This window comes from Heterodontus francisci, chromosome 9 (assembly GCF_036365525.1).
Source record: "Heterodontus francisci isolate sHetFra1 chromosome 9, sHetFra1.hap1, whole genome shotgun sequence".
NCBI lineage: Eukaryota > Metazoa > Chordata > Chondrichthyes > Heterodontiformes > Heterodontidae > Heterodontus > Heterodontus francisci.
Genome location: NC_090379.1, coordinates 821,673 through 834,805, shown reverse-complemented (window position 1 = coordinate 834,805; position 13,133 = coordinate 821,673). Strand labels below are relative to the sequence as shown.

The following is a 13,133-nucleotide window of genomic DNA, read 5'->3' as shown; positions in this document are numbered from 1 at the left end:
CTCCTTTCAGGTGAAGCAGCGATTTACTTGTACTTTCAATTTAGTATACTGTATTCGCTGCTCACAATGTGGTTTCCTCTACATCAGGGAGATCAAACGCAGATTGGGTGACCGCTTTGCGGAACACCTTCGCTCAGTCCGTAAGCATGACCCCAAGCTTCTGGTTGCTGGCCATTTCAACACACCCCCCTGCTCTCATGCTCACATCTCTGTCCTGGGATTGCTGCAGTGTTCCAGCGAACATCAACGCAAACTTGAGAAACAGCACCTCATTTACCGATTAGGCAGACTACAACCTGCCGGACTGAACATTGAGTTCAATAATTTCAGAACATAAAAAGGGGGGGCCCCTGTCATGTTTAGTTATCTTTTCTTTTTCCTTTTTTTATTTGGTTATTTTATTTTAGACTTTTCAGTTTGTTTCCACTGTGCTTACCCACTGTTTTGGTTTTTTTTAATGTGTTTTTTTATGTTTGTGCTTGGAGTGCTCTGTGCTTTACAGTCATTCATACCCTCTCTGTACTAATGCTTTGTCTTTCACCACACCACTAACATACCGTTCGCCTTTGTTCCATGACCTTCTGGTCAGTTATTCTCTGTGACCTTGTCCTATCAACACCTTCTCTTTTGTTATCTCTTGCCCCACCCCCGCTTTACTTGCTTAAAACCTTTTACATTTCTAATATTTGTCAGTTCTGAAGAAGGGTCTCTGACCTGAAACGTTAACTCTGCTTCTCCCTCTTTACAGATGCTGCCAGACCTGCTGAGTATTTCCAGCATTTCTTGTTTTTATTTCAGATTTCCAGCCTCTGCAGTATTTTGCTTTTATCTTTTATTTTATATTGCCTCGCTTCATCCATCCAAAATGTATAAATTCATCCCTCTCGGTATTAAATTTCACCTGCTCAGGGTCCGCCCATTCCATCAGCCTGTCAATGTCTTGAAGTCTGGCACCCTCGCGTGTAAGGAGCAGCATTATAAAGTTTGCAGAGGCTACAAAACTTAGCGATGTCGCAGATGGTGATGAGGACAGTTGAAGACTTCGGGATGGTGAAATGGACAGAAACATGGCAGATGGACTTTCACTACAGAAAAGTGTGAAGTAATGGACTTTGGGAGGACTAATATAAAAAGATAGTAGATTGAAAAGTGTCCATGAGCAGACAGACCTTGGTGTCCATATACATAAATTCTTAAAGGTGGAAGGCTAAGTCAATAAGGTGGTTAAAAAGTATATAGGTTACTTGGGTTGATAAATAAATCAATAGAATATAAAAGCAAAGAGATCATGCTAGAACTTTATAAATCAGTGGTTAGACCTCAGCTGGAGTATTGTGAACAACTCAGAGCGACAAACCTCAGGAAAGATAAAAGACCTTAAAAGGGACAGAGGAGGTTTACCAGGATGTTACCAGGGATGACGGACATGAGTTATGAGGATTGGCTGGAAAAGCTAGGGTGGTTCTCCTTGGGATAGAGAAGGTCTTGGTGACAAAGTAGAGGTTTTCAAGATGATGAGAGGTTTTGATGGAGTAAAGAGAAAAATTATTCGCTTTAGTGAGTGGGTCACTAACTACAGATCATAGACTCAAAATCATTGGGCAAAGATTTAGAGGGAAGATCAGGAGAAATGTTTTCACTTGGTATTGTTAGGACCTGGAACACTCTACTTGAAAAGGCTGTGGAAGTTGATTCCATAAGTCATTTTAAAAGGGAGTTGGACAGATACCGAGGATGAGGAACTTACAAAGTTACAGACAAAAAGTATGATAGCTCTTTCAAAAGCCAGAACAGGCCTCCTTCCGTGCTATAAATTTCTACGACTCTGATCTTGAACAATGCAATGACCAGTGGGATATGCTGGTACATGTCTTTAAGAGCAGTATTTTGGCTTTGCCCAATGCAACCAGGAATCTTGGTAGTATAAATTGGAAGATAGAAGCTGGCAACAGCAGTGGTACAAAGAGACTCAGCAGTCCACAGATTAATAAATTATCATGAACAGGTACATAAAATAATCAAAAAGGCTAATGGCATGCTGGCCTTTATACCGAGAGGACGAGAATACAAAGGGGTAGAAGTCATGCTTCAGCTGTACAAAGCTCTGTTGAGACCACACCTGGAGTACTGTGGGCAGTTCTGAGCACGAGAACTTAGACAATATATATTGGCCTCGGAGGGAGTGTGGCGTAGATTTACTAGAATGATACCAATGGTTAAATCGCGAGGAGAGATTACACAGACTATGGTTGTATTCTTTGGTATTTAGAAGGTTACGGCATGATTTGATCAAAGATTTCAAGATATTAAAGGGAACAGACAGGATAGAAAGAAATAAACTATTTTCACTAGTTGGGGAGTCTAGGACTAGGGACGTACTTTAAAAATTGCAGTCAGACCTTTCAGCAGTCAAGTTTGAAACACTTCTGCACACAAAGAAGTGTGCAGGATTTTTGCCATCCAAAGATATGAAAGGCAGTGAGGCAAAGGTGGGCATATGGAGTTCGGTGACAGATCAACCATGATCTCACTGAATGGCAGAACAGGTTTGAGGGGCTAAATGGCCTCTTCCTGTTTCTATGTTCAAGAGTCATCAGTCCCAGTTGCTGATTTCTATCAGTATATGGACCTTTTAATGGATGCTAAATTTATACTTCAACACAGTGTGGAGAAGGGGCAAAGAACACTTTTTTCCCCCAATTACAGCAAAGTACCAATAAAGGTTAAGCAAGTGGCCTTTCAAGATATGGTCAAACAGCTCTCCTCATGGCTCAGCAACTTGATTAGAGTTATTGAAACCCTCATATCGCATTCCTTGGTTATCCATATTAACCTATCTATATATCTATATTAATGACTTGGATGAAGGGACAGTGTATTGTAGCCAAATTTGCTGCTGATACAAAGATAAGTAGGAAAGCAAGTTATGAGGACACAGACTCTGCAAAAGGATATAGATAGGTTAAGCGAATGGGAAAAAAAATTGGCAGATTGAGTACAATGTGGGAAAATGTGAAGTTCTTTACTTTGGTAGGAAGAATAGAAAAGCAAACTATTATTTACACGGAGAGAGAATGCAGAACACTGCAGTAGAGAAGGATCCAGGTGTGCTCGTACATAAATCACAAAACGTTAGCGTACAGGTACAGCAATTAATCAGGAAGGCAAATGGAATGCTGGCATTTATTGCAAGGGGGATGGTGAATAAAAGTAGGGAAGTCTTGCTACAACTGTACAGGGCATTCATGAGACCACTTCTAGAATATGGCATACAGTTTTGGTCTCCTTATTTAAGAAGGGATATACTTGCACTGGAAGCAGTTCAGAGAAGGTTCACTAGGTTGATTCCTGTGATGAAGGGGCTATTTTACGAGGAAAGGTTAAGCAGGTTGGGCCTATACTCATTGGAGTTTAGAAAAATAAGAGGTGATCTTACTGAGCCAGAAAAGATTCTGAGGGGGCTTAACAAGGTAGATGCTGAGACCCGATGGGCCCATTTCTGCGCTGGATAACAGAGAGGATGTTTCCCTTCATTGTGGAATCTAGAACTAGGGGCAGAGTTTCAGAATAAGGGGTCTCCCATTATAGATGGAAATGAGGGGGGCGGTGCAGACAGGAAAGTGGAGTTGCAGCCTCGATCAGATTATGATCTTATTAAATGGCAGAGCAGGCTTGAGATGCCGAATGGCCTACGCCTGCTCCTATTTCTCAAACAAAAAATTCTTATGAATTTAGTGCAAGGCGTATAAATCAGGAAAAAGGTTGAATGTGACCTAAGCAAACTGAACTGCACTGACCTGGGGTGTTTTCAGGTTTCCTGACAATCCAAAGGTTATTGTTATCCTTGTGTAAATAGGCTGTAACCTGAAAAACAGAACAGCAGAAATCTGACAAACCCCGCACGTGTTCAGCACCTGAATCTACATGATCGCGGTACCAGTCCAACTAACCTGTTGTTGTCGTGCTCCAACACCCTCCGGATACAGATGCCAGTGGGAGTGCAGATATCCACCTGCTGTCCGCACATTCTTTATTGTAATTTCTGATCCATAAGCAATGTCTGTACCAAGAAAGCTGCAGTTAGGCCGAGAACAAAATACCTAGAAAATACTATGTGAGGGAGCAAAATATCAACAATATTGTCACCACTAAATGCTCAGGTGGAGAAACAATCAGCAGCAAGTCAGGTAATCCTCAAAATAAATGAGCCTGTCTATAACCAGGTCGTTCAGGAGTGAAATCTGGAAGCATTTCTTCACAGAGTGGTAGAAATCTAGAACTCCCTCCCCAAAAGGCTGTGGATGCGAAAGGTCAGTTGAAGCTTTCAAGACTGAAATTGATTGGTTTTTGTTCGGTGAGGATATCAAAGGAGATGGAGCCAAGGCAGGTGGAAGAATTCAGGATACAAATCAGCCATGATTCAAATGACTGAACAGGTCGAGGGGCTGAAAAACCCACCCTTGTTCTTATGAAGCCCACATGAATTTAACATCACTCCAGTGCTTTTAGATCCCGTTCAAAATAAGTGTGTTCACCTCTGCTTCATACTGTTTGCGGAGTTGATGCCTGGAATGTCTGGCACCTTAAACAAGAGGTGTGCGGATGTGTCAATGTCTCTGTGATGATGACATGGACAAGTCAACGTAGCTTAACTGGATGAAAGTTTTTTTTATTCGTCTTGGAAAGCGGGTGTTGCTTGGCTAGACCAGCATTTATTGCCCATCCCTAATTGCCCTCGAAGGTGATGGTGAGCTGCCGCCTTGAACCGCTGCAGTCTATAATGACGGAGGTACATCTGCAGTGCTGTTAGGGAGGGAGTTCCAGGTTTTTGACTCAGCGACAATGAAGGAACGGCGATACAGTTCCAAGTCAGGATGGTGTGTGGCCTGGAGGGGAACTTGCAGGTGGTGGATTTCACATGTTTCTGCTGCCCTTGGCCTTCTACGGTGAAAGTGCTGTCGAAGGACCCATGGTGAGTTGCTGCAGTGCATCTCATAGATGGTACGCACTGCTGCCACTGTGCGTCAGTGGTGGAGGAAGTGAACGTTTAAGGTGATGGATGGGGTGCTGATCAAGTAGGCTGCTTTGTCCTGGATGGTCAAAGAGTTATAGAGTCGTACAGCATAGAAACAGGCCCTTCGGCCCACCATGTCCATGCCGACCATAATGCCTATCGAAACTAATCCCACCTGCCTGCATTAATTCCATATCCCTCTATGCCTTGCTCATTCAAGTACCTGTCCAGATGCCTCTTAAATGTTGCTACTGTTCCTGCCTCCACCACCACCTCTGGCAGATCACTCCAGATACCCACTATTCTTGTGTGAAAAATTTACCCCTTTGATCCCCTTTAAACCTCCTCCCTTTCACCTTAAATCTATGCCCTCTAGTTTTACTCACCCCTACCATGGGAAACAGGCTCTGGCTATCTACCCTATCTATGCCTCTCATAATTATAAATACCTCTATCATGTCCCCTCTCAGCCTCCTTCGCTCCAGACTATCCGATCTCTCTTTATAACTCAAGCCCTCCAAACCAGGCAACATCCTTGTGAATCTTTTCTGCACCCTCTCTAGCTTAATCACATCTTTCCTGTAGTGCAGCGACCAGAACTGCACACAGTACTCCAAATGCGGCCGAACCAACGTTATGTACAACTGTAACATGACGTCCCAACTCTTGTACTCAATGCCTCAGCCGCTGAAGGCAGGCATGCCATAAGCCTTCTTCACCACCCTGTCTACATGTGTTGCCACTTTCAGGGAAATATGTACTTGCACCCCAAGGGGTCTCTGCTCAACAACACTCCCCAAGGCCCTGCCATTCACTGTATATGTCCTGCTCTGGTTTAACTTCCTAAGATGCATCACTTTGCACTCGTCTGCATTAAATTCCATTTGCCAATCCCTTGCCCACTTTCCCAGTTGATCTATATCCTGTTGTAACCTGAGACAACCTTCTTAACTGTCCACTATACCACCAATTTTGGTGTCATCTGTAAACTTAATCATGCCCCCGACATTCACATCCAAGTCATTAATATATATGACAAACAGAGGGCCCAGCACCGATCCCTGCGGCACACCACTGGGCACTGGCCTCCAATCTGAAAAACAACCCTCCACTACCACCCTCTGCCTCCTTTCAGCAAGCCAATTTTGTATCCAATTGGCTAGCTCACCCTGGATCCCATGTGTTCGACCCTTCCCGACCAGCCTACCATGCAGGACCTTGTCAAAGGCCTTGCTAAAGGTATCGAGCTTCTTCAGTGTTGTTGGAGCTGCACTCATCCAGGCAGATGGACAATATTCCAACACACTCCAGACTTGTGCTTTGTAGATTGTGGACAGGCTTTGGGGAGTCAGGTGGCGAGTTACTCGCCGCAGAATTCCCAGCCTCTGACCTGCTCTTGCAGCCACAGTATTTACATGGCTGGCCCACAAGAAATAGGAGAAGTAGATCATATGGCCTGCTCCGCCATTCAAGTAAGACTAAGAGAAAGAGCAGGCAGGGAGATGTTGCGGAGCACAGCGGGACTGGTGGTCTGAAGTGCATTTGTTTCAATGCGAGAAGTATAACAGGTAAGGCAGATGAACTTAGAGCTTGGATTAGTACTTGGAACTATGATGTTGTTGCTATTACAGAGACTTGGTTGAGGGAAGGACAGGATTGGCAGCTAAATATTCCAGGATTTAGAAGCTTCAGGCGGGATAGAGGGGAATGTAAAAGGGGTGGGGGTGTTGCATTACTTGTTAAGGAGAATATCACAGCTGTACTGCGGGAGGACACCTCGGAGGGGTCGTGCAGCGAGGCAATATGGGTGGAGCTCAGGAATAGGAAGGGTGCAGTCACGATGTTGGGGGTTTTCTACAGGCCTCCCAACAGCCAGCGGGAGGTAGAGGAGCAGATATGTAGACAGATTTTGGAAAGATGTAAAGGTAACAGGTGGGTGATTTTAACTTCCCCTATATTGACTGGGACTCACTTAGTGCTAGGGGCTTGGATGGGGCAGAATTTGGAAGAAGCATCCAGGAGGGTTTCTTGAAACAATATGCAGATAGTTCAACGAGGGATGGGGCCGTACTGGACCTGGTATTGGGGAATGAGCCCGGCCAGGTGGTCGAAGTTTCAGTGGGGGAGCATTTCGGGAGCAGTGACCATAATTCCATAAGTTTTAAGGTACTTGTGGATAAGGATAAGAGTAGTCCTCGGGTGAAGGTGCTAAATTGGGGGAAGGCTAATTATAACAATATTAGGCAGGAACTGAAGAATTTAGATTGGGGGCGGCTGTTTGAGGGTAAATCAACATCTGACATGTGGGAGTCTTTCAAATGTCAGTTGATTAGAATCCAGGAACGGCATGTTCCTGTGAGGAAGAAGGATAAGTTTGGCAAGTTTCGGGAACCTTGGATAATGTGGGATGTTGTGAGCTGAGTCAAAAAGAAAAAGAAAGCATTTGTAAGGGCTGGAAGGCTAGGAACAAACGAATCCCTTGAGGAATATAAAGACAGTAGGAACGAACTTAAGCAAGGAGTCAGGAGGGCTAAAAGGGGTCATGAAAAGTCATTGGCAAACAGGATTAAGGATAATCCCAAGGCTTTTTATACATATATAAAGAGCAAGAGGGTAACTAGGGAAAGGGTTGGCCCGCTCAAGGACAGAGAAGGGAATCTATGTGTGGAGCCAGAGGAAATGGGCGAGGTACTAAATGAGTACTTTGCATCAGTATTCACCAAAGAGAAGGACTTGGTGGATGATGAGCCTAGGGAAGGGAGTGCAGACAGTCTCAGCCATCTCATTATCAAAAAGGAGGTGGTGTTGGGTGTCTTGCAAAGTGTTAAGGTAGATAAGTCCCCAGGGCCTGATGGGATCTACCCCAGAATACTAAGGGAGGCAAGGGAAGAAATTGCTAGGGCCTTGACAGAAATCTTTGCATCCTCATTGGCTACAGGTGAGGTCCCAGAGGACTGGAGAATAGCCAATGTTGTTCCTTTGTTTAAGAAGGGTAGCAAGGATAATCCAGGAAATTATAGGCCGTTGAGCCTTACGTCAGTGGTAGGGAAATTATTAGAGAGGATTCTTCGGGACAGGATTTACTCCCATTTGGAAACAAACAAACTTATTAGCGAGAGGCAGCATGGTTTTGTGAAGAGGAGGTCGTGTCTCACTAATTTGATTGAGTTTTTTGAGGAAGTGACAAAGATGATTGATGAAGGAAGGGCAGTGGATGTTATCTATACGGACTTCAGTAAAGCCTTTGACACGGTCCTTCATGGCAGACTGGTACAAAAGGTGAATTCACATGGGATCAGAGGTGAGCTGGCAAGATGGATACAGAACTGGCTCTGTCATAGAAGACAGAGGGTAGCAGTGGATGGGTGCTTTTCTGAATGGAGGGATGTGATTCGTGGTGTTCCGCGGGGATCAGTGCTGGGACCTTTGCTCTTTGTAGTATATATAAATGATTTGGAGGAAAATGTAGCTGGTCTGATTAGTAAGTTTGCGGACAACACAAAGGTTGGTGGAGTTGCGGATAGTTATGAGGATTGTCAGAGGATACAGCAGGATATAGACCGGTTGGAGACTTGGGCAGAGAAATGGCAGATGGAGTTTAATCCGGACAAATGTGAGGTCATGCATTTTGGAAGATCTAATGCAGGTGGGAAGTATACAGTAAATGGCAGATCCCTGAAGAGTATTGACAGGCAGAGAGATCTGGGCGTACAGGTCCACAGGTCACAAAGTGGCAACGCAGGTGGATAAGGTAGTCAAGAAGGCATACGGCATGCTTGCCTTCATCAGTCGGGGCATAGAGTATAAAAATAGGCAAGTCATGCTGCAGCTGTACAGAACTTTAGTTAGGCCACACTTAGAATATTGCGTGCAATTCTGGTCGCCACACTGCCAGAAGGACGTGGAGGCTTTGGAGAGGGTACAGGAGAGGGTACAGAGGAGGTTTACCAGGATGTTGCCTGATCTGGAGGGTATTAGCTATGAGGAGAGGTTGGATAAACTCGGATTGTTATCACTGGAACGACGGAGGTGGAGGGGCGACATGATAGAGGTTTACAAAGTTATGAGCGGCATGGACAGAGTGGATAGTCAGAAGCTTTGTCCCAGGGTGGAAGATTCAGTTACTGGGGGACATAGGTTTAAGGTGAGAGGGGCAAAGTTTAGAGGGGATGTGTGAGGCAAGTTCTTTACACAGAGGGTGGTGAGTGCCTGGAACTTGCTGCCGGGGGAGATGGTGGAAGCAGGTACGATAGCGACGTTTAAGAGGCATCTTGACAAATACATGAATAGGATGGGAATAGAGGGATACAGTCCCCGGAAGTGCTGAAGGTTTCAGTTTAGGCAGGCATCAAGATCGGCGCAGGCATGGAGGGCCGAATGGCCTGTTCCTGTGCTGTACTGTTCTTTGTTCAATACGACCATGGCTGGTCTTGGGCTTCAATTCCACTTTCCTGCCCGCTCCCCAGATCCCTGGATTCCCTGCGAGACTAAAAATCTATCCCAGCCTTAAATGTATTCAACAATGGAGCATCCACAACCCACTGAGGTAGAGAATTCCAAAGATTCACAACTCTGAGTGCAGTAAATTTCTCCTCATCTCAGTCCTGAATGAGCAGCTCCTTATACGGAGACCGTGCCCTGCATTCTATATTCCCTGATCAGCAGAAACAACAGAATCTTGTCTGTCTCAATTCGATCGTGCCTCATTCTTCTAAATTCCAGAGAACATAGGCTCAATTTATTCAGCCTCTCATCATCGGACAACCCCGTCATTCCAGGGATCAATTTAGTAAATCTTCACTGCACCACCTCCAGTGCAAGTATATCCTTTCTTAAATGTGAGACCAAAGCCTTTGACAAGGTCCCACATGGGAGACTTATCAAGAAAGCAAATGCACATGAGATACAGGGTAACTTGATAAGGTGGATTCAAAATTGTAGGAGACAGAGTGATGACAGACAGCTATTTTAGTGACTGGAAGCCAGTATCCAGTGGCGTACCACAGGGATCTGTGTTGGGTCCTTTATTGTTTGTCATTTATGTAAACGACAGATGACTATGTGGGGGGTAGGATCAGTAAGTTCGCGGATGACAAAGATTGGCCGAGTGGTTAACAGTGAGGTTGAGTGTTTTGCGTTACAGGAAGATATAGACGGGATGGTCAAATGGGCAGAAAAGTGACAGATGGAATTTAACCCTGAAAAGTGTGAGGTGATACACTTTGGAAGGAGTAATGTGACAAGAAAGTATTCAATGAAAGGCCTGACACTGGGAAGTTCCGAGGAACAAAGGCACCTTGGCGTGTTTGTCCATAGATCTCTGAAGGCAGAAGGGCAGGTTAATAGGGTGGTGAAAAAGGCATATGGGACACTTGCCTTTATCAAGCGAGGCATAGATTACAAAAGCAGGGAGGTCATGTTGGAGTTGAACAGAACTTTGGTAAGGCCACAGCTGGAGTACTGTGTGCAATTCTGGTCGCCACATTATAGGAAGGATATGATTGCATTGGAGGGGGTGCAGAGGCGATTCACCAGGATGTTGCCTGGGATGGAACATTTAAGCTCTGAAGAGAGGTTGGATAGGCTTGGGTTGTTTTCACTGGAGCAGAGAAGACTGAGGGGTGACCTGATCGAGGTGTACAAGATTATGAGGGACATGGACAGGGTGGATAGGGAGCAGCTGTTCCCCTTAGTTGAATGGTCAGTTACTAGGGGACACAAGTTTAAGGTGAGGGGCAGGAGGTTTAAGGGGGATTTGAGGAAGAACTGTTTTACCCAGAGGGTGGTGACTATCTGGAATGCACTGCCTGGGAGGGTGGTAGATGCAGGTTGCCTCACATCCTTTAAAAAGTACCTGGATGAGCACTTGGCACGTCATAACATTCAAGGCTATGGGCCAAGTGCTGGCAAATGGGATGAGGTAGATAGGTCAGGTGTCTTTAATGCATTGGTGCAGACTCAATGGGCCGAAGGGCCTCTTCTGCACTGTATTATTCTGTGATTCTGTGAAAACTGCACACAGTATTCCAGGTGCAGTTTCACCAAAGCCCTGTCCAATTTTAGTAAGATGTCTTTATTCCTGTACTCTAATCCCCTTGCAATAAAGGCCAACATGCCATTTGCCTTCCAAACAGCCTGCTGCACCTGTATGTTTGTGCGTTCCTTATACGAGTGCATCCAAGTCTCTCTGAGCATCAACACTTACCAGTTCACACCTTTTAAAAAAATATTCTGCTTTTCTATTTTTACGACCAAAGTGATTACGCTCCATTTGCCATCTTGTTGCCCAATCACTTAACCTATCTCTATCTCTTTGCAGCCTCGCTGCAGCTTACCTTTCCACCGAGCTTTGTATCATCAGCAAACTTAGATACATTACTCTGTTTCTTCATCCAAGTCATTAATACAGAGTGTAAATAGCTGAGGCCCCAGCACTGATCCTTGTGACACTCCACTATTTACTGCCTGCCAACTTGAAAATGCCCCATTTTGCCCACTCTCTGCTTCCTGTCCCTTATCTAATCCTCTTTCCATGCTAACATCTTCCCCCCAACACCATGAGCCCTTATCCACCTATTAATCTTTTATGTGGCACCTTATCGATGCCTTTTGGAAATCCAGGTAACTACATCTACTGGTTCCCCTTTATCTACCCTACTTGTTACATTCTCAAAAAATTCTAATAAATTTGTCAAACATGATCTCCCTTTCGTAAAACCATGCTGACTTGTTCTAATCATACTATGCTTTTCCAAGTGCATTGTTAAGACTTCTTTAATAATAGTTTCCAGCATCTTCCCAACAACTGATGCTAGGCTAACTGGCCTGTAGTTCCCGGTTTTCTCTCTCCAGCCTTTCTTGAAAAGTGGTGTAACATTTACCAATTTCCAATCTGACGGGACCATTGTTGAATCTAAGGAATTCTGGAAAATCATAGCTAGCACATCCCCCATCTCTGCAGCTACCTCTTTTAGAACCCGAAGGTGTAGGTCATCTGGTCCTGGGGACTTGTCAGATTTTAGTCCCTCAAGTTTCTCCCATACTGTTACTCGGCTGATATGAATTTCCTTAATTTCCTCACTCTTTTTAGCCCCTAAGTTACTGCCTATTTCTGGTATGGAACTTGTGTCTTCCACTGTGAAGACAGACACAAAATATTTGTTCACTGCCGCTGCCATTTCCTCATTCCCCATGATGATTTCTCCTGTCTCTGCCTCTAAAGGACCAACATCTATTTTAGCTACTCTCCTTTTTATGTACTTATAAAAGCTCTTACAATCTGTTTTTATATCACTGGCTAGTTTACTCATTCTATTTTTTCCCTCATCAACTTTTTGGTGGCCCTTTGCCAGTTTCTAAAAACCTCCCAATCCTCAGACTTGCTACTATATTTTGCAACATTGTAAGCCTCTTCTTTTAGTCCAATACTCTCCTTAACTTCCTGAGTGAGCCACGGATGGGTCTTTCTTGACGTGTTTTTGTTTTTGAACGGAATGTACTTTTCTTGAACCTTTTGAATTGTTTCTTTAAATATTTCCCATTGTTCATTTACCGCCATACCTTCCAGTCTATTTACCCAATTAACCTTAGCCAGTTCTCCCCTCATACCTTCGTAATTGGCTTTAAGTTTAAGATTTTTGTTTGTGATTGAAATATGTCACTTTCAAACCTAACATGAAATTCAGTGGTATTATGATCACGATATGGATCTTTTACTACGACATTGCCAATTAACCGTATTTCATTACACAATACGAGATCCAGGATAGCTTTATCCCAAGTCGATTCTACACCTTATTGCTCCAAGAAACTGTCACAAAAACATTCTACAAATTTATCTACTAGACCACTGTTGCCAATTTGATTGTCCCAATCTATAGGCAGATTAAAGTCCCCTACAATTACCTTTGTTACAAGCTCCAATAATTTCCCGTTTAATGTTGTGTCCAATAATACTGTTAGGGGGCCTGTAAACTACTCCCACCAGTGTTTTCTGACTCCTGCTATTCCTAATTTCCACACAAACTGATTCTACTTCATGATCTTGAGACCAGGTCCCTTCTTATTAATGTCTTTATGTCATCCTTCACTACTAGGGCTACCCCTCCTCCTCTGCCAT

At 44.2% G+C, this 13,133-nt stretch overlaps 1 protein-coding gene across 3 annotated transcripts in view; it reads right to left on the bottom strand.

Annotated features, from left to right (window-relative positions):
- Positions 1-13,133, bottom strand: part of pomt2 (protein-O-mannosyltransferase 2) — a 266,777-nt gene that overhangs the window by 154,678 nt on the left and 98,966 nt on the right. For all 3 annotated transcript variants that reach the window (XM_068038417.1, XM_068038418.1, XM_068038419.1), the window contains 2 exons: positions 3,951-4,060; positions 3,798-3,864 (listed from right to left, as the gene is read on the bottom strand). In XM_068038417.1, the coding sequence (XP_067894518.1) occupies positions 3,798-3,864; positions 3,951-4,060 (177 nt within the window). The remainder of the gene's footprint in view (positions 1-3,797; positions 3,865-3,950; positions 4,061-13,133) is intronic.